This window comes from Oncorhynchus tshawytscha, linkage group LG04 (genome assembly GCF_018296145.1).
Source record: "Oncorhynchus tshawytscha isolate Ot180627B linkage group LG04, Otsh_v2.0, whole genome shotgun sequence".
Classification (NCBI taxonomy): Eukaryota; Metazoa; Chordata; class Actinopteri; order Salmoniformes; family Salmonidae; genus Oncorhynchus; species Oncorhynchus tshawytscha.
Genome location: NC_056432.1, coordinates 39,535,129 through 39,556,114, shown reverse-complemented (window position 1 = coordinate 39,556,114; position 20,986 = coordinate 39,535,129). Strand labels below are relative to the sequence as shown.

The following is a 20,986-nucleotide window of genomic DNA, read 5'->3' as shown; positions in this document are numbered from 1 at the left end:
TTTCATGCTGAAACCCTCATATTAAACACCAACGATAGCCACTCATTTGGTTGATCTTTAGGATAGCCTTTTACAGCTTTCTCATTCTATATGCTTAAAAATGTAAAAAAGCATCTTAGTTAATCATTTAATATGTTTCACGTGACACAGATGGCCAAAGATAATTACAGACACCTGCACAAATCTGAAGCACCCAAAGGGGCCATTAGATGTCTTGTGATAGACGACATAAAATCCTTGAAAGATACCAACATTTCTGGCAAAGTTTCCAGTAACTTACCCTCCCTTTGCAACCCTATGCGTGTATGCAGCTGTGTTTCATCAATGACACACATCTTATGTGCTCTCAGGAGACGTGGTTGACCTTAGTCCTCATTCATATCACCCAGGTGTCTCCATTCTACCTAAACGTTTCTGACCTCCGTAACAGGCCCAGTCCCTCTCAGGTAGCCTGCTGCCTATTCCTTTCCACCACAACTACTCCGCAGTGTGATCTCAGCAATATACAGGCCTCTTTCTTGAATTCTCCCTCTCGTTTTAGGGTCTTTTTACCCATTGATCGTCTCTTTCTCAAAACCAAACAGAAATTGAAATGATTGCATAATTGTGGCATCGAGCACTGCACCCCCCCCCCCGGGTGAAATAGATTGGGATTTACGACACTGTGCTGACTGAACCAGGGGTAGAGCCACCAAATATGGTTTAAACCCCAGTCAATCAGTCAGTCAGTCAGTCAATCAGTCAGTCATCTCCAAGAGAGCGGTGCTGCAGGTGATGCTAACCCCGTCACCAGACGAATCTCAATAGACAAAACAGCACACATCCGCTAATTCCAACGCAACGAGGTAATGTGTGTGTGTGTGTGTGTGTGTGTGTGTCACTGTGTTCGCGCCTTCAGTGAGGGCATTTAGTTTGTTGTATAACATTAACCCCTGGTGTGTGTGTGTCCCCCGTCCTATTCTCAAACTGGGGGGAGAGAAGAAACCCAGAGAAGGGGAGAGGAGAGGGGGACAGAGTGGGTAAAAGGGGGGAGAAGTGGATTCTAAGGAACTGACATCACACCCCACCCCTCCCCTTCTCCCCTTCTTTTCCACCTCTCTTACCTCGGAGGTCTTGTCTCTCTCTCTCCCTCTCTCTCCATTCAAGCAGGACACTGGCTTCTGATTGGCTTGTCTCATGGAGGCTGCATGGGGCTCAATACAATAGGCCTGCCCCCCTCACCCCTGCCCACCCCTCCAACCCACACTACAACATAAGAACAACCCCTTGCAAACTCAAACCCATATCCTGACATCTCAGCAGCCGGAGTGGTTGGGGGGAGGGGGTTAAGGCTGGAAGTAGGGTGGCAGAGTGTGTGTGTGGGTGGGTGTGTGCGTGTTTGCAGGGGGGCAGGATTAGCTGGATTAGGGCTCTCTCAGCCAAACCCCCTGTAGTGACATGGAAGTCTCTAGAACCAGGTCACCTCACTGCCACCGACCCACCAGCGACCCTGACACACCAACAGCCTCATACCCTCCAGATCATCGTCTGTAGCCCATCTGTCTGTCTGTCTCTCTCCTGGTTTCTCCCTGTCTCTCTCCATGTCTGTCTCCCTGTCTCTCTCCCTGTATGTCTGTCTCTCTCCCGGTTTCTCCATGTCTGTCTGTCTGTCTGTCTGTCTGTCTGTCTGTCTGTCTGTCTGTCTGTCTGTCTGTCTGTCTGTCTGTCTGTCTGTCTGTCTGTCTGTCTGTCTGTCTGTCTGTCTGTCTGTCTGTCTGTCTGTCTGTCTGTCTCTCTCTCTCCCTGTCTCTCCCCCTGTCTGTCTGTCTGTCTGCCTGTCCGTCCGTCCGTCTGTCTGTCTCTCTCCCGGTTTCCCCCTGTCTGTCTCTCTTCCTGTTTCTGCCTGTCTGTCTATCATATTACCTTGCTCTGTCTATCTCAGCAGTTCCCAACTTTATCAACTCTGGGGACCACCAAATCACCATCTTAAGCTCTTGAGGACCCCCCATTCGCGGAGTCTCCGAATTCTTTGGACATAAAATATCTCTGTGGTCAAATTTAGTCAATTCTGTTTGTCTCTCTGTCTCTCTTCTTCTCTCTGTCTGTCTATCTGTCTATCTGTCTCTCTTCCTCTCTTTGTCTGTCTCTCTTCCTCTCTCTGTTTGTCTATCTGTCTCTCTTCTTCTCTCTGTTTGTCTATCTGTCTCTCTTCCTCTCTGTCTCTGTCTCTCTTCTTCTCTCTGTCTGTCTCTCTTCCTCTCTTTGTCTGTCTCTCTGTCTCTCTTTCTCTCTCTGTTTGTCTCTCTGTCTCTCTTCTTCTCTCTGTCTGTCTATCTGTCTCTCTTCCTCTCTCTGTTTGTCTATCTGTCTGTCTTCTTCTCTCTGTTTGTCTATCTGTCTCTCTTATTCTCTCTGTTTGTCTATCTGTCTCTCTTCCTCTCTCTGTTTGTCTATCTGTCTCTCTTCCTCTCTCTGTTTGTCTATCTGTCTCTCTTCTTCTCTCTGTTTGTCTATCTGTCTCTCTTCTTCTCTCTGTTTGTCTATCTGTCTCTCTTCTTCTCTCTGTTTGTCTATCTGTCTCTCTTCTTCTCTCTGTTTGTCTATCTGTCTCTCTTCTTCTCTCTGTTTGTCTATCTGTCTCTCTTCTTCTCTCTGTTTGTCTATCTGTCTCTCTTCCTCTCTCTGTTTGTCTATCTGTCTCTCTTCTTCTCTCTGTTTGTCTATCTATCTCTCTTCCTCTCTCTGTTTGTCTATCTATCTCTCTTCTTCTCTCTGTTTGTCTATCTGTCTCTCTTCTTCTCTCTGTTTGTTTATCTGTCTCTCTTCTTCTCTCTTTTTGTCTATCTGTCTCTCTTCCTCTCTCTGTTTGTCTATCTGTCTCTCTTCTTCTCTCTGTTTGTCTATCTGTCTCTCTTCTTCTCTTTGTTTGTCTATCTGTCTCTCTTATTCTCTCTGTTTGTCTATCTGTCTCTCTTCTTCTCTCTGTTTGTCTATCTGTCTCTCTTATTCTCTCTGTTTGTCTATCTGTCTCTCTTCTTCTCTCTGTTTGTCTATCTGTCTCTCTTATTCTCTCTGTTTGTCTATCTGTCTCTCTTCTTCTCTCTGTTTGTCTATCTGTCTCTCTTATTCTCTCTGTTTGTCTATCTGTCTCTCTTCTTCTCTCTGTTTGTCTATCTGTCTCTCTTCTTCTCTTTGTTTGTCTATCTGTCTCTCTTATTCTCTCTGTTTGTCTATCTGTCTCTCTTCTTCTCTCTGTTTGTCTATCTGTCTCTCTTCTTCTCTCTGTTTGTCTATCTGTCTCTCTTCTTCTCTTTGTTTGTCTATCTGTCTCTCTTATTCTCTCTGTTTGTCTATCTGTCTCTCTTCTTCTCTCTGTTTGTCTATCTGTCTCTCTTCTTCTCTCTGTTTGTCTATCTGTCTCTCTTCTTCTCTCTGTTTGTCTATCTGTCTCTCTTCCTCTCTCTGTTTGTCTATCTGTCTCTCTTCTTCTTTCTGTTTGTCTATCTGTCTCTCTTCTTCTCTCTGTTTGTCTATCTGTCTCTCTTCCTCTCTCTCTCTGTCTCTCTTCCTCTCTGTCTCTCTTCCTCTCTCTCTCTGTCTCTCTTCCTCTCTTGCTGTCTGTCTATCTGTCTCTCTTCTTCTCTTTGCTTGTCTATCTGTCTCTCTTCCTCTCTTTCTGTCTGTCTATCTGTCTCTCTGTCTGTCTGCCTGTCTGTCTATCTGTCTCTCTTCCTCTCTCTCTGTCTGTCTATCTGTCTCTCTTCCTCTCTTGCTGTCTGTCTATCTGTCTCTCTTCTTCTCTTTTCCTCTCTCTCTGTCTCTCTTCCTCTCTCTCTGTCTGTCTATCTGTCTCTCTTCCCCTCTCTCTGTCTGTCAATCTGTCTCTCTTCCTCTCTCTCTGTCTGTCAATCTGTCTCTCTTCCCCTCTCTCTGTCTGTCTATCTGTCTCTCTGTCTGTCTGCCTGTCTGTCTATCTGTCTCTCTTCCTCTCTCTCTGTCTGTCTATCTGTCTCTCTTCCTCTCTTGCTGTCTGTCTATCTGTCTCTCTTCTTCTCTTTTCCTCTCTCTCTGTCTCTCTTCCTCTCTCTCTGTCTGTCTATCTGTCTCTCTTCCCCTCTCTCTGTCTGTCAATCTGTCTCTCTTCCTCTCTCTCTGTCTGTCAATCTGTCTCTCTTCCCCTCTCTCTGTCTGTCAATCTCTCTCTTCCTCTCTCTCTGTCTGTCAATCTGTCTCTCTTCCCCTCTCTCTGTCTGTCTTGCCAAAGCAAGTGAAGCAGACTCTCTTCCTCTCTCTCTGTCGATCTGTCTCTCTTCCTCTCTCTCTGTCTGTCTATCTGTCTCTCTTCCTCTCTCTCTGTCTGTCAATCTGTCTCTCTTCCCCTCTCTCTGTCTGTCAATCTCTCTCTTCCTCTCTCTCTGTCTGTCAATCTGTCTCTCTTCCCCTCTCTCTGTCTGTCTTGCCAAAGCAAGTGAAGCAGACTCTCTTCCTCTCTCTCTGTCAATCTGTCTCTCTTCCTCTCTCTCTGTCTGTCAATCTGTCTCTCTTCCCCTCTCTCTGTCTGTCAATCTCTCTCTTCCTCTCTCTCTGTCTGTCAATCTGTCTCTCTTCCCCTCTCTCTGTCTGTCTTGCCAAAGCAAGTGAAGCAGACTCTCTTCCTCTCTCTCTGTCTATCTGTCTCTCTTCCCCTCTCTCTGTCTGTCTATCTGTCTCTCTTCCCCTCTCTCTGTCTGTCTTGCCAAAGCAAGTGAAGCAGACTCTCCTCCTCTCTATCTGTCTATCTGACTCTCTTCATCACTCTCTGTCTGTCTATCTGTCTCTCTTCCTTTCTCTGTCTATCTGACTCTCTTCCTCTCTCTCTCTCTGTCTATCTGTCTCTCTTTCTCGCTCTCTGTCTGTCTATCTGACTCTCTTCATCACTCTCTGTCTGTCTATCTGTCTCTCTTCCTTTCTCTGTCTATCTGACTCTCTTCCTCTCTCTCTCTCTGTCTATCTGTCTCTCTTTCTCGCTCTCTGTCTGTCTATATGTCTGTCTTTCTTGCTCTTTGTCTGTCTATCTGTCTCTCTTCCTCTCTCGCTGTCTGTCTATCTGTCTCTCTCACTATTTTACTTTTTCTTTCCCACACGTTTGTCATCCGACAGACTCCCACCTGATGCTGCTGTCAATCAACCAGGAAGTATTTGATCCTTACGGGTCAGAGTTCAACTGTCCCATCAACTCACCCTCCAGCCTTCCCTCATACCCACTCCAACCGTACCTCACCCTCCAGTCTTCCCTCATAACCAGTTCCACCGTACCTCACCCACCAGCCTTCCCTCATACCCAGTCACACCTAACCTCACCCTCCAGCCTTCCCTCATACCCAGTCACACCTAACCTCACCCTCCAGCCTTCCCTCATACCCAGTCCAATTTCACCTCACATCACCCTCCACAGTCTTCCCTCATACCCAGTTCCACCTCACCTCACCCTCCAGCCTTCCCTTAACACCCAGTCCAACCTCACCCTCCAGTCTTCTCATCTCACTTCACCCTTCAGTCTTCCCTCATACCCAGTTACACCTAAGCTCATGGGCTAGCTAAGCTTATGGGCTAGCTAAACTCATGGGCTAGCTAAACTCGTGGGCTAGCTAAGCTCATGGTCTAGCTAAGCATATGGGCTAGGTAGGCTCATGGGCTAGCAAAGCTTATGGGGTAGCTAGGCTTATGGGCTAGCTAAGCTTATGGGCTAGCTAAGCTCATGGGCTAGCAAAGCTTATGGGCTAGCTAAGCTCATGGTCTAGCTAAGCATATGGGCTAGGTAGGCTCATGGGCTAGCAAAGCTTATGGGGTAGCTAGGCTTATGGGCTAGCTAAGCTTATGGGCTAGCTAAGCTCATGGGCTAGCAAAGCTTACAGGCTAGCTAAGCTCATGGGCTAGCGAAGCTTATGGGCTAGCGAAGCTTATGGGCTAGCTAAGCTTATGGGCTAGCTAAGCTCATGGGCTAGCGAAGCTTATGGGCTAGCAAAGCTTATGGGCTAGCTAAACTTATGGGCTAGCGAAGCTTATGGGCTAGCGAAGCTTATGGGCTAGCTAAACTTATGGGCTAGCTAAGCTTATGGGCTAGCGAAGCTTATGGGCTAGCGAAGCTTATAGGCTAGCTAAGCTTATGGGCTAGCTAAACTTATGGGCTAGCAAAGCTTATGGGCTAGCGAAGCTTATGGGCTAGCTAAGCTTATGGGCTAGCTAAGCTCATGGGCTAGCGAAGCTTATGGGCTAGCGAAGCTTATGGGCTAGCTAAACTTATGGGCTAGCTAAGCTTATGGGCTAGCGAAGCTTATGGGCTAGCGAAGCTTATGGGCTAGCTAAGCTTATGGGCTAGCGAAGCTTATGGGCTAGCTAAGCTTATGGGCTAGCGAAGCTTATGGGCTAGCGAAGCTTATGACGTGGTCATGTTAAGTAACTGCACATGCGTAATACAACATTCCCTTTGAGATCAAGTTGTTTTGGAGGAAAGAGTTTTGCACGTCTCTAATCATGACACATTCAGTTACCTGAAAGTGGGGTTTGAAATTAGGTGTTTTGCTTTCATTCCAACAGCAAATGGCTACTATGGGAAAGTCTGCCACATCTGCTTAGAGAAGCAGCATTGCTGTACAGGCCAAGGTACCAATATGAGCTGAGAGCTGAGACCCTATCTGACCTGCAAAAGCTCTCACCTCCCTCTCTCCTACAGCTTTCAGAGGGAAGCAGAGGAGGGTGGGGGCGTGTGAGGTGAGTGATGCAGAGGGGAGAGAGTTGGAGAAACAGGGGGAGAGAGATAAAGCTACCGACACATAGTGGGAGAGCGAGAGAGAGAGAGAGAGAGAGAGAGAGAGAGATCGACAACGAAGGAGAGGGGGGGCTCTGACCCGCAGCTGTAGCACAATACCCCCGAGCCCCCCTCCCCCGACCCCTGACACAAATGTGACACCCCAGCTGCCAGTGCCTGCTCCCCCACCCCAACATTACCATATGTATGGCCCCCGCTCTCATAATTATGCTAATCACCTGTCCAGCCCTGCAGCCCCTCCAATGGGTGTATTTAGCAGTCGGCTAGCTCCCAATGCAGCCTTCCCTGGGCCCGAGGTGTACATTCACACACTCACGCAGCCCTCAATGGGCAGATTCTTCCACATTGCTGCCTGCATTCAGCTCCCTCTCCCCTGAAGAAACCCTATTCAAGTCCACTGGATTTGAGTGAGGAAAGAAGAAGAAATAAGGCGAGGAAAGTGGGAGTGTGTGTGTGTGTGTGTGTGTGTGTGTGTGTGTGTGTGTGTGTGTGTGTGTGTGTGTGTGTGTGTGTGTGTGTACGTTCCACCCAAAATACTCAAGAGGTCGAGCTAAATGATATATCAATTGGTGTGAGAGAAGAAAAGCGAGCTAGAGATAATATTTTTAGAATTTTGAGATGGAAGGTGGAATAACACTGCCTTTCTTTGTCACACACAGGTACACACACACGTACAGCTGTACACACACACACACACACACACACACACACACACACACACACACAGATGTGTTTCTCTATCTAATGCAGAAGAATGAGCTCCCCAGCACACATAAAAAAACAGCCTGATCACTAGAAATAGACAGAGATTCTGGACGTTTGAAAACAGCCTGATCACTAGAAATAGACAGAGATTCTGGACGTTTGAAAACAGCCTGATCACTAGAAATAGACAGAGATTCTGGACGTTTGAAAACAGCCTGATCACTAGAAATAGACAGAGATTCTGGACGTTTGAAAACAGCCTGATCACTAGAAATAGACAGAGATTCTGGACGTTTGAAAACAGCCTGATCACTAGAAATAGACAGAGATTCTGGACGTTTGAAAACAGCCTGATCACTAGAAATAGACAGAGATTCTGGACGTGTGAAAACAGCCTGATCACTAGAAATAGACAGAGATTCTGGACGTGTGAAAACAGCCTGATCACTAGAAATAGACAGAGATTCTGGACGTGTGAAAACAGCCTGATCACTAGAAATAGACAGAGATTCTGGACGTGTGAAAACAGCCTGATCACTAGAAATAGACAGAGATTCTGGACGTGTCAAAACAGCCTGATCACTAGAAATAGACAGAGATTCTGGACGTGTGAAAACAGCCTGATCACTAGAAATAGACAGAGATTCTGGACGTGTCAAAACAGCCTGATCACTAGAAATAGACAGAGATTCTGGACGTGTGAAAACAGCCTGATCACTAGAAATAGACAGAGATTCTGGACGTGTGAAAACAGCCTGATCACTAGAAATAGACAGAGATTCTGGACGTGTGAAAACAGCCTGATCACTAGAAATAGACAGAGATTCTGGACGTGTCAAAACAGCCTGATCACTAGAAATAGACAGAGATTCTGGATGTGTGAAAACAGCCTGATCACTAGAAATAGACAGAGATTCTGGACGTGTGAAAACAGCCTGATCACTAGAAATAGACAGAGATTCTGGACGTGTGAAAACAGCCTGATCACTAGAAATAGACAGAGATTCTGGACGTGTGAAAACAGCCTGATCACTAGAAATAGACAGAGATTCTGGACGTGTGAAAACAGCCTGATCACTAGAAATAGACAGAGATTCTGGATGTGTGAAAACAGCCTGATCACTAGAAATAGACAGAGATTCTGGACGTGTGAAAACAGCCTGATCACTAGAAATAGACAGAGATTCTGGACGTGTGAAAACAGCCTGATCACTAGAAATAGACAGAGATTCTGGACGTGTCAAAACAGCCTGATCACTAGAAATAGACAGAGATTCTGGACGTGTGAAAACAGCCTGATCACTAGAAATAGACAGAGATTCTGGACGTGTGAAAACAGCCTGATCACTAGAAATAGACAGAGATTCTGGACGTGTGAAAACAGCCTGATCACTAGAAATAGACAGAGATTCTGGACGTGTGAAAACAGCCTGATCACTAGAAATAGACAGAGATTCTGAAGCTCATGTAAAAAAAAAACACCACACACTGCAAAACACACGACTATACTAGAATTCAGCTCAATCAAACCGTGCTTTCATAAATAGTGCATCCTTGTGTCATGATTAACCGCCTGTGACATAGATGTAATAAGTACATAATAAAGTTGATAAGCACACCTTGTAGTACTAATACACATGGCAACATGACATATTGTTTCGTATGTTCTTATTCCAACAACATATCCCAGCACTTTGTATGTCTATCTCTCTCTGTGTGTGTGTGTGTGTGTGCCTGTCTTCCTGTCCGTCCGTCCTGCCGTATGATTGGCCCAGAGCCCAGCCATAACAGACCACGACATGACTGGGAGCAGCCAATCTGAGCCAGCCATCTCTCTGTCATTTCCTGGTAAGATGGACTCCTGATTCCAGGTATCCCACAATCACACATTCCAGTGGACCCCACAGTACAGCAGCCTGCAGTACAAGCTAGGCCAGGGGAGGGGACAGTTCCCCACTAGGTCACAGGTGTTGCACCTCATCACACTAACTGCTGGGATGGGCTTCTGCCAAGGTGGGGATTTGTCACAATGTAATTGTCTCATGGAACATTAGCATCTCAGAGGACCTTGAGGGAAGTTGTGTTTGTGAGCGGTTGTTTCTGGGAGGGGATGTGTGTACGGAGTTTGTCGACAGAACACGGGAGCGCGTGGTAGGAAAATTAAAGAATATTGCCATAATATTCGCAGACACACACACACACAGCTCAATCGCCTGCCAGCTTCAAACTTCGACCCAAGACCCAAGTCCCTGTACCGCTGGCCCTGGAGCCAAAACACAAACACACTGCCGCTACTATTCTCCATCTCCGGACCTCCCCCTATCCCGCCCCTCTGTCCGCCAGCACTGGGAGGGAGGGGAAGGAGTGGGAGGGGGGAGAGGAAAGAGGAGGAGGAAGGGAGGGTGGACCACCGTGACTGTCATGGCAGGGCTGTGTGTTTACATTGCTGTGCCTCACTCTGCAATACATCTGGCATTCTGGGGCCACTCTCCCCTGCCAGAGGGGAAGGGGGAGACCTATTCGGCCGAGAGGAAAGAAGGGGGAGCTAGGGGAGGGGGAGTTTTGGAGGAGTCTCTTGCGGTCGGTCATTCGCAGAGCTCTGGTTTTTGAATAAGAGAGTCTGAAAGAATGCAGAATGTAAACACAGCGCTTGGAAGCATCTCAGGAGGTGGTTTGTGAATGGGAGACCGTCCATTTCTACGACACACACACACACACACACTCTAGAGTTATAACTTTCCAAACATATTTAACCTTTATTTCGCCAAATACGTCATTGGGAATAAACACTAATAATGACTTTTAAAAACGTGCAAAGCGTTTAGAAACAGAGCCATAACTCAGTGCACACTAACACAGCCATGGTGTTTTCCAAACACTAAATCCTTCTCCAGTTCGCCTGCACATTTCATCAACAAGTTTAACACAACATGTTGGAATGTTATTCTACTGGCGGCTTAATCCTGTTTGGAGTCAACTGATAAACACAAAGAAATTGGAGCCCACTTGTTTTTCTGTGTGTGTGTGTGTGTGTGTGTGTGTGTGTGTGTGCACGCGCACATGCACATTTGCATGCATGTACGTAATGCGTATATTTCACGCGCTGTGCAATTAGGCTACAATGTGTGCTTGTGTCCACATTTGTGCATATTTGATTGCTGGTGTCGGCAAAATGAGAGGGAATAGAATGTGCGGGAAAAGTCTAGGATGGCAGAGGGAGGGTAAAAGAACTAGCCTGCAGTGCCATTCCCATTTAACTAGCTCCTCAATCACTCAGAGGCAAAACCGAGGGGACCACGCGCGTGCGTGTGTTCCTATACACATCAAAACGAGGACAATTCAATCAAGGAGACCATCAACACCATTCTCTCACCAGAGAGAAGACACATTCCCTTTCTTTCCTCTTTGCTCTTCTCTTCTCCCTCGTCCTCCCTTCTCCTCTTCTCTTCCTATTCCCTGTCTCTTTCTCTATCTTCCTCTCTTCTCCCTCTTCCCCCCCTCTCTCTCCCTCCTCCTCCTCCTATCAGTTCACCGACAATAAGTGAAGCTGCCATGAGTGTTGAGATGAGTGAGATGCAAGACTTCATTCTCACACAGAATCTGCACGCGGCGCACAGGTTCGCTTCACACTGTTCACAGTGCGGGAGCCACAGGACCAAAACAGCGGAGAAGTCGAGCCTCACACTATGTTGTTTACTCTCTGCATCTATGTCATATCACTGGGTCTACCTTTAACAGCCAAAATTGGCCTTTTACCAGACCCAAATAAGTAATTACAGTCCTCTGCCTCTAGGAGCACAACAACAAGCTAACCACATATTATTTGTCGTGAGGGCAACGGGCACGCAAACATTTTGCTGTGCTTCAAGTCATGTTGCTGCACAGCCTCCTTAACCAAAGGCAACTTTTCCAGAACGAGAACACACACACACACACCAACATTTGGGCGGGTGATTCCATTCATGAAACCAGTTTTAACCACGGCAGTAGCAAATTGAGTTAATCAACCATAATGCATCTGCAACAATCAACTATCATTCTGAAGACTAGTTTATGGCACAGTGACTTATTTTAAATACATTTGACATTTTTGCCTGAATTTTGTACATTTTCAACCCAAATTCTCATTATTATCGGGTCATTTTATAAAATGTAATATTTTGCTGTAGGTGGTCCATAAACTGTATGCTCGTTGAAGTTTACATTAAACTATAATATTTTTAGGTCCGTTTCGGTAACGATAACCTTAAATTCCGGTAATGACAATAAGTTCATTCTAATGTATAGTCAATGGGTGTGCTGTGCAGGTAACTTTAATGATTTACTAGGACCACTGCTTACACCTATTGTATAGATTTTTTTCGAAAAACATCAGTTATTTGATCAAGCAGGGATTGTTAAGAAATATGGGTGTACAAACCCCATTTAATTGACTTAAAGCCACAATCTGTAGTTTGTGTTTCAGCAAAGAGCGACCCCCGCCACTTAAAGTTGGACATCCCCTATTTTGAGACCTGTACCTATTTAAGCAATTACCAATACTGTTGTTTGGTCCATTTTCCACATATTTACATACTTTAACATTATAGGCATATCATGTTATGCCATTTGCCCACAGGACACCATTCAATTTAGAAAATACATCTAAAATACATTAGAACCACACATATCCGCTTCGTAATACACCCACATTACATGTAAAGACCATTCTTAAGTCCACTTTTGACTGTTGAAAATACATGCGCGTACAGTACTTATACTTAACGGTATGCTAAAACAAGGGGTATTTAAGTCAACTGCATTAAGATCCACAATTTTAGTACTATGCAAATCGTTTGGGGTTAACAAATGACACAGCTTGATGTATTGGGTAACTAAAGCTCCATTCGAGCTCAGTAGAGTTTTTCAATGACAAAACTATGCAACAGTCATTACCGAAACATGCACAGTCATCCCCAAAACCTGCGTATCATTACCGTAACGCACTAATATGGATGGTGGCGGCAGGTAGCCTAGCGGTTAGAGCGCTGGACTAGTAATCCCCGAGCTGACAAGGTACAAATGTCGTTCTGTCCCTGAACAAGGCAGTTAAACCACTGTTCCTAGGCCGTCATTGTAAATAAGAATTTGTTCTTAACTGTGCCTTTTGATCCTTATCCAAATATGTACGAAATAGATAAATACAGATCCTAATCTTAGTGATCAAGAGGAATTATGGGGGTTGTAGGTATTTTTTCGGTCAAGTGGCAGTTTTGTGAGAATCAACCAGGCCCCGACTATCTGCTGTGAAATAGATGAGCAAAGCAGATCCATAAGTGGCACCAGCAGTAGATGGGAGAGAGAGAAACTAGGCTAATAAACATTGATCTACTACAAAATAGAAGTCCGAGTAAATCGGACTGCCCTCTGCTGGAAGGATGGGAGTCAAATAAGACATACACCAAAACACTGTCACGCTCTCAGCGCAATGAACACAGGGACACGCACACGTGCCCGGACACACTGCTATTACACTCTCAAACTCTCAGTAGACACACACACACACACATACACACAAACACTCCCAGACACAGAAAACTACAGGGACTAAATGTGACAGCTGCTGTGGCCTTTTTGTGCCCTTTCTCTTTCTCTTCCTCCTCCTAACCCCCCCCCTCTTTCTCTTTCTCTTCCTCCTATCCCCCCTTTTCTCTTTCTCCTATCCCCCTGTCTTTCTCTTCCTCCTATCCCCCTCTTTCTCTTTCTCTTCCTCCTATCCCCCTCTTTCTCTTCCTCCTACCCCCCTCTTTCTCTTCCTCCTATCCCCCTCTTTCTCTTTCTCTTCCTCCTACCCCCTCTTTTCTCTTCCTCCTATCCCCCTCTTTCTCTTTCTCTTCCTCCTATCCCCCCTCTTTCTCTTTCTCTTCCTCCTATCCCCCCTTTCTCTTTCTCTTCCTCCTATCCCCCCTCTTTCTCTTCATCCTATCCCCCTTTCTCTTCCTCCTCCTATCCCCCTCTTTCTCTTCCTCCTCCTACCCCCTCTTTCTCTTTCTCTTCCTCCTCCTACCCCCTCTCTTTCTCTTTCTCTTCCTCCTCCTACACCCCTCTCTTTCTCTTTCTCTTCCTCCTCCTACCCCCTCTCTTTCTCTTTCTCTTCCTCCTCCTATCCCCCTTCTTTCTCTTCCTCTTCCTCCTCCTATCCCCCCTCTTTTTCTCTCTCTGCTGTGAGTCCTCACTCTACACCAGGGCCACAGGGTGAGTATCAGGTGAGGTTTTAAATAGCGGCGCCTCCACACACAGACCCCAAGACCCGGAGGGACCAAGCCTGTGGCCCTTGGCCCCAAACTCTGCCCTGCTCTCTTTCTCTGTGTGTGTATCTATGTGTGTGCGTGCATATGTGTGCATGTGTGTGCGTGTGTGTGCGTGTGTGTGTGCATGTGTGTGTGTGTGTGTGTGTGTGTGTGTGTGTGTGTGTGTGTGTGTGTGTGTGTGTGTGTGTGTGTGTGTGTGTGTGTGTGTGTGTGTGTGTGTGTGTGTGTGTGTGTGTGTGTGTGTGAGTGAGTTAGACAGAGAGAACGCTCGTTGGGCTCGGAGGAGGAAGGGTATAAGTAGGAGGAGGAGTGTTGTGCAAGCAGGGGTTAAATTAAGGGGAAACAGATTGGACAATTCAGGGGGTGATAGAGCCCCAAAGTCAGTGACTTCATAGCCCCAGCCTCTACCCTGCTCTATGGGACCTAGCCCCAGCTTCAGCCCAACCCCCTGCAACTAGGCCTAGTAGCAGCCCTAACTCCATCAGTCTAAACTCCAGGCACAGCCCTATCCACAACTCCAGTCCCATGTCCTCAGCCCCAGCCTCAGACCAAACATGCAATGTATTTCCTAAAAAACAGTCCTAATCACACACCCCAGCCACTAACCATAGCCCCAGACTCTCTGCTAAACCGCAGTCCTATTCACACACCCCAGCCCCTAACCATAGCCCCAGCCTCTCTGCTAAACCCCAGCCTTAGCAGCACCCAGCGGCAGCGAGGGAGGGGCGGCTTTACAGGAAGGCCAATGTTGACACCACACTGCCCCTAACCATAGCCCAATACCGTAGTCTCTCCCCTGTCCTCACCCCACAGCTCCATACCATAGCTTCTATAGCTGTAGCACAATTCCTCTCCCAGTGTCAAAGCCCAGCTCCATATACCCCAGCCCTTTCCTCTCCTCTCGCCAGAGAGAGCTAGCGAGGGGCCACTCTACAGGAAGACTAATGTTTACGCCATACTGTTTTAATTAGACTCAGCCGGCGCTGGTATTTTCTTTACAATTTGGCCCGTGTTTGTGTTAACCCAGAATGGGATGGCTCTACTTTCATGCCACGAGGAGGACCGACCAGGGAGTTTTCTTCCTTTTCTCTTCTACTCGGATACGTCTCTGCTAGAGGGAAATTAGTCATCTATTTGATTTAGAAAATCACTAAGGGTTTGGTGATACGAAACACTGCTGATGAATCCGAACAGCCTTGAGAAAGAAGTGTCCTGGCAGCCATATTTGAATAGGAGAGCCCACCACAACACTGTAACCTCCTGTTTAGGCTAGGTCACTTCCTGTCACTACTCTCATCAATGTAAACACGGCCTCATTTACCTCTACTATGTATAAAGTCTGCATCCTAAATCATAATTTAATCTATAATCCCATTTACATATACTGTATCTATGCATTTTTCCTGCCAATTCAAGAGATCAACCTGTTGCCCCTAAGAGCACCAAAGAGCGAAAAAAAGCCCACGAAAAAGCGTTTGAGTGCTTATGCCTGTTGGATGATACAGTCACTTCTTCCTACTCTTTCTACTTTTAGCTGTTTGATTTAACTGTCCATTCATCAACATTTCTAACAACCACAGCTTTCTGTATCTAAGTGAGAGTGCAGTCCTAGTGCTTATGGGTACTGGGGTAATTATTGTGTGAAGAAAGTCAACCCCAACCAAGGCAGCTGAATGTGATTCTCCTTGAATAAGACAAGCTGCAGTACTAAACTACGGACCTAGCAGGATGAACCCGTACCATGAGCATAGCAGGTGACGAAAGACAGCATGAGATCAACCATGCAACTCCACTCAATTCCGATGAGAGATCTGCTACGGTGTGTCTTAATGGCCAGAGCTCCCCGGTGGGTTCATGGAGAGGTTGCATGCAGGGGAACGGATCCAAATGAAACATCAACAGACGTCCTCTCTCTCTCTCTTCTCCTCCTCTCCTCTCCTCATACCTTCCTTTCTCGCCTCCTCTCCTCTCACCTCCTCCTCTCTCCTTCTCTGCTCTCACGTTGATGTTGGGCCACAGTTTCCCCTGTGCTGAGCCGAGCCCCGAACAGCCCTCCACTGACCAGGCAGTACTAATCTATCCCTCAGCTGTGCAGTCTAATCTAAACAAACACATCTCTCCCAACCCGCATCTGGAACCCCTCACGTCTCTAGACCTGGGAATAGTATGTGTGTGTGTGTGTGTGTGTGTGTGTGTGTGTGTGTGTGTGTGTGTGTGTGTGTGTGTGTGTGTGTGTGTGTGTGTGTGTGTGTGTGTGTGTGTGTGTGTGTGTGTGTGTGTGTGTGTTCTCATGCACTTGTGTGCACATGCAAACCACAGCCATCAGTCATCCCAATAAACTTGGCTAAACTACTTACAGTAGATGACCATGGGCTCTGACACCTTGACACAACGAAACAATAACATAGGGCAAAGGCGATAGTCACCCTGGAAAAAGCATGCGCTGTGGTGAAGTGGATGTGTTGTTGTCTAGTTGACCTTCTGTTGACAGGTTTGTGTGTGAATCGCCATGGAACTGAGCAACATTAGGATGGGTCCTGGAAAGAAGAAACCACTTGATGTTGTTGTGCTCTATTAACATCCCATTGCTGTAACTACACGTCAGCTAACTTCAGTAGACTATAAGAGTAGGGAGGGGATAATGAGAAAAGAAAAGGCATTTGGCCATTGATGTTAAAGGGATTTATTAGACAATCTACTGTTGACAGAATCCACATGCTTTCGAATAACATTCCGTAACCAAATCTTTAGCACACAGTAATAACCGATTGCTGTTTAAAGTAACTGTCCACAGAAAAGTTCATATTCTGATAACGCATACCCAAATAACGTTGTTGACTCATCCTATACTCGTATTTGTGGTCAAAGCATAAACAGGAGAAAAAAAACACTTTCAAAAAACCCACTTCAAACTTGCATCTCAAACAGACATTTAAAAAATGCTTGATATTTCCTCATAGAACATGATGTCATGTTGGCTCATTTGCTGATCTGGCCAATCAACGGTCTCCTAGCATGAACATTTTTAATGACTGGTTTACACCCACAACCTTCTGTTGTTGGGGTATGCCCATACCATGCCAACACACAAAAAATATACATTTCAACATACTTAATTACCACTTTTTGGGAGGAAAAGTATTTCATATTCATTATAGGTCATATTTCATTGAAATATGGAAACCCTAGACAGTTCTTTTAAAGTAACATACATCTAGTAGGTTATAGAATACTGCACCAGAAAAAGCTTGTCGGAGCTTGAGCGACCCTCCAGAGCTGAACTGCTTTGGCATCACAGATGAGCATGCTCTCTGTAAACACTGAAAAACGCTCACAAGGGTGGCTATAGAACTGGAACTATGGGAGGGGGTCATTTAAAAAAAGAAATCTGTCGGGATGATTCCCTGCTCATTTGAATGTATTTAATTTTCCTTTTTTCTTAAATGTTATTCTATTTGACTGCATATATGTAGCTACACTAATCACAGGCCACCTAAACATATCTATAGATACTGCCACATATTTGATATAAACAACCATGACCAAAAAGGCAATACGATTTCAATCGTAAATCCCAAGTATGATCTCTTTCAAACCGCCCACATTTCAAAAGAAAGTGAATTGATGACCTATTCGTGACTCAAATACCACCGTCCTAAACTACTGGAATGCAGATCAAAGGAAGAAAAAACGCGGCCCCTCCCCCTTTTCCCAAAATCACCACCCATACTCAAAGACCCCCTTTCAACAAAAATATACTCTGCATAACTCAGAAGAATAGCATAGCCCTGAGTTTCAGATGGTCTACTTTTGTAAACATGCGTTTCTGTCCGCACTCCGCTTTTTTCCTTCAGCCGGAGACAAATCTTTTTGGAAAGTTGAGAGCTGTCCAAAACGGGACCACACACAGTCTCCGAGCTGTGCGCGGATCACATTCAACTGCTGGGGGCAGGCAGACGCACACACACTCACACACTCACAAAATGGCGGCTTTGACAAAATTTCCTTTCTCCAAAACTTCTCATAAACTTAATCACAACTTTTCTTTTAACTTAAAGAAAAATGTTGAGCTACTCTGTGAACATTCTTTACGCACATGCAGCGTTAACTCAACATATCCAACGCAACAAAAACCATAACATGAAACGAAATAAAAAAGATGTTGAAGTTGTAACCTGGCCTCTTGTCAAACTGCTGCTATATAATAAACAATTCCCCAAGCTTCCCCAAGACCCCCCACCCTCTCCACCCCACCCCACCCAACCTTATCCCTTCCCAGACGTTTAACAGGAAAGACGATTTAACATGCAAAATAAAAAGACCAAAATCATAAACACTTTTCTTACCTTCTACCCAGAGTTTCTCCACGTCGGTTTCCAGATTCGCCGCCCGTAAGCCAACAGCGAACGCTCCGAATATCAAGAGGCCCACAACCAAAAACTTTCCGCAGTTCTTTTGTATGTAACAGCCCAACTTAAACAAGAGTCTCTGAAACTTCGCTCTCAGCCACAGCGGTGCTTTTCTTCCAGTCGCCTTCCCCTGCGACAAGACAAGAGAAAGTCCGCATAAATATTACTCCCCAAACATCAAAGATGTAGGCCTATCATTATTGATCAATGGGGTGTAGCGTTATGGGAAGAAGACATCACGGTTATCATATCATATCATATAAACCATGTTAATGAACGTGTTATGACATTGGTGTGATTGGTGCAATTTTTTGTCGTTCTAGATCAACACTTCATTTGCGGACTTCTCTCTATATAATGCATGAGCTGTTGATATGCAGGCTATCCTGTATAGCCTACTGTATATGTGAAGTGAGTTCAATAGATAAGTCAATGTTAACTGTTCTAAATAAGAACCTCGGAGTTGGCCTGTTTATCTGGCCAAAAGAGGACTTGGTTGGACCTCCTACGTCGAGGGAGGAAAGAGACATAAAGTTGGCGAGCCAGCAACGTAAGCAGCGGTTTTGGACGATAGGATAGTCCGTTACTTTTTTGTTTTTACCACACACACACAGACAGACGGACAAGGATGGGAAAGCGCAGCAAGGCTCGCTGTCAGTGACACGTTGTAACGCCGATACATCGTATCGAATTATTATAGCAATCCACCAAGGGCTGCACGTGGATTTTTACGCTGCCGCGAAATCACACACAACACAATTCCATTCCCATTGAGCTACTTGTGTGATCGGAGTGGAGTAGCCATCACCGAGGGAGTGAGGCTACGACAATATTTGTGAACGGAAGAGGGCAGCCACATGGATTTTTGCTTTGGAGAAGAGAACAGTAAAGATAATATCGTACAGACGTCTGGGCAGTTTAAACATATTTTACGACCGTTTCGCAAACACATTGGCCTAAACTTTTATGCACATTTTAATTGTGCAAAAGTAGGGAATAGCCTACACCGTGTTGCCTATGTTGCGCGACCGTTATTGAAACGTTGTAGCCTGTAGTGTAGCCTGCCATTATTGGTAGTTACAATTTATAGACTACAATATGTAGCCTATATTCCCAAAACGGATAAGGATTAGTCTATATGCGAGAAAAGTTAACCATTCTTGAATAGTAAATCACAACATAGGCTACAAGGTATAGCTCTAGTTTACACCATCTCCCCTTACCCTGCCCGTCCCGTAGCTATCCCGTTACCTAGCGACTTGACAAAGTTGGGCGGTTTCACTATATAGTAGAACCATACCCACAGAATTTCACTCAAACGTGTCAAAGAATAAGCACCTCGGATATTTGCTCCAAGGCGAAAGCTGCATCGCAGTAACTTGGTCGCTGCAAATACTCCAAATCGGGCGCTGTTGTGCGATAGTTCCCCCTGTTCCTCCGCGTTATCCTCGGCCGATCGGGGTCCCTGTTTTCCTGCTCGGAGGAGGCATTAGCAGCCGAGGCCATGTTGCGGAGACTTCGCGCTATTACACGTTATAATATTTCCCCGAAAGCGTGTAGTAATGTCCCAAGGCAACAAAGTTTCACTCTCGGTGATCTCACACCCGTAAAGTACTTCATACTCCTGTTGGAGACGGCGAGTCAAAGTCTGCACCTTCCATCCCAACATTTCGTGATCCGGAGGTCTCCACCGCTTCGCACATTCACCGTTTCTCTTCAAAAAAGTTATTTATCTTAAAAGGCAAAGTGGAAACATCGATTCCCATCTACAAAACTGCCGCTTGGAACGTTCGATGGTCGTAGCATTCTGTGTGTTCTATGTGGTCTTCCCTTGGGCCGCGCAACACGGCAAACTCTGAGATTCAATAGATGAGAAAAAAGACCACTCTCCATTTGGAGACAGAGGAGGAGGGGTAAAAGCTAAAGGAATCGAAATCCCGCCTCCAGGGCTGTCAGATGGCCGGAATTTCTCGCATCTGATTGGTTCCAGAAGGGCAAAAATTACTCAGAAAACACGACTATTATTAGCTGCTTAGCAACAGCTCACTAAAGTAGAGCGACCACCCAAGCCGACAACCCTCGTGTGTGCATCGCAAACTTCAGGGGAGCCTTTCAGAAATCCAGCCCTCTTGTGCGTTTGCGCGCAAACAAGACAGGAGCTTGTCGTTTTTAAAAAGGAACTGCATTTCTTGAAGCAGCATTTATTGTAGAAAACACACTTCCAATGCGAAGTATGCAGCCTGTTTGTCTGACGGGTTTCGAGGAATGTCAGAACTGCAGTTTTTTAACTGAGATTTGTTCCCCAACAGGCCTTGATGGTGGTAGTTTGGCCTCAAATTACAGCGGTTCTGGGGGAGGTCCCAAATCTCAGTTCGTCTCAATGTTCCCTAATGACAGTTTAGTGGATAGCATAACAAATATTATAATAGGGTAAAAATTAAAACCCTTAATCTAATACACATTTAGAAAAACAATAAATCATGAACAGTAAAATCATCAATACTATCTACAGTTAGTCTATTAATCTAATATTATATACCTTATTGACACTTTTGTTTTCGCATGTTGCGCATGTAATTGCGCACAATTGGAGAGGCTTACTCTTTCTTGGAATACACTGCACATATTAATAACGCTAATACACTTAGACTATTTAACATGTATAAACACATTTTATATGTCTATTATTGAACTGGATGGTCTTAGGGGCCTCCGTCTCTCCCTAGCTCTAGTTCTATGCCGTGTGCTGATGCGTAGCCTAAATACATGCCAAACAATGCCCGCTGTCTCAATGT

The 20,986-nt window shown here is 45.6% G+C and overlaps 1 protein-coding gene across 2 annotated transcripts in view; it reads right to left on the bottom strand.

Moving 5' to 3' along the window:
* The window catches only part of ptch1 (patched 1), an 81,069-nt gene that overhangs the window by 57,636 nt on the left and 2,447 nt on the right, over positions 1-20,986 (bottom strand). The window contains exons 1-2 of one of the 2 annotated variants that reach the window (XM_042320718.1): positions 19,530-20,085; positions 18,129-18,321 (exon numbers count right to left, since the gene is read on the bottom strand). In XM_042320718.1, the coding sequence (XP_042176652.1) occupies positions 18,129-18,321; positions 19,530-19,697 (361 nt within the window). In that variant the 5' untranslated portion in view covers positions 19,698-20,085. Of the gene's footprint in view, positions 1-18,128; positions 18,322-19,529; positions 20,086-20,986 lie in introns of those variants that run through there. The other variant, XM_042320719.1, reaches the window with a different exon arrangement.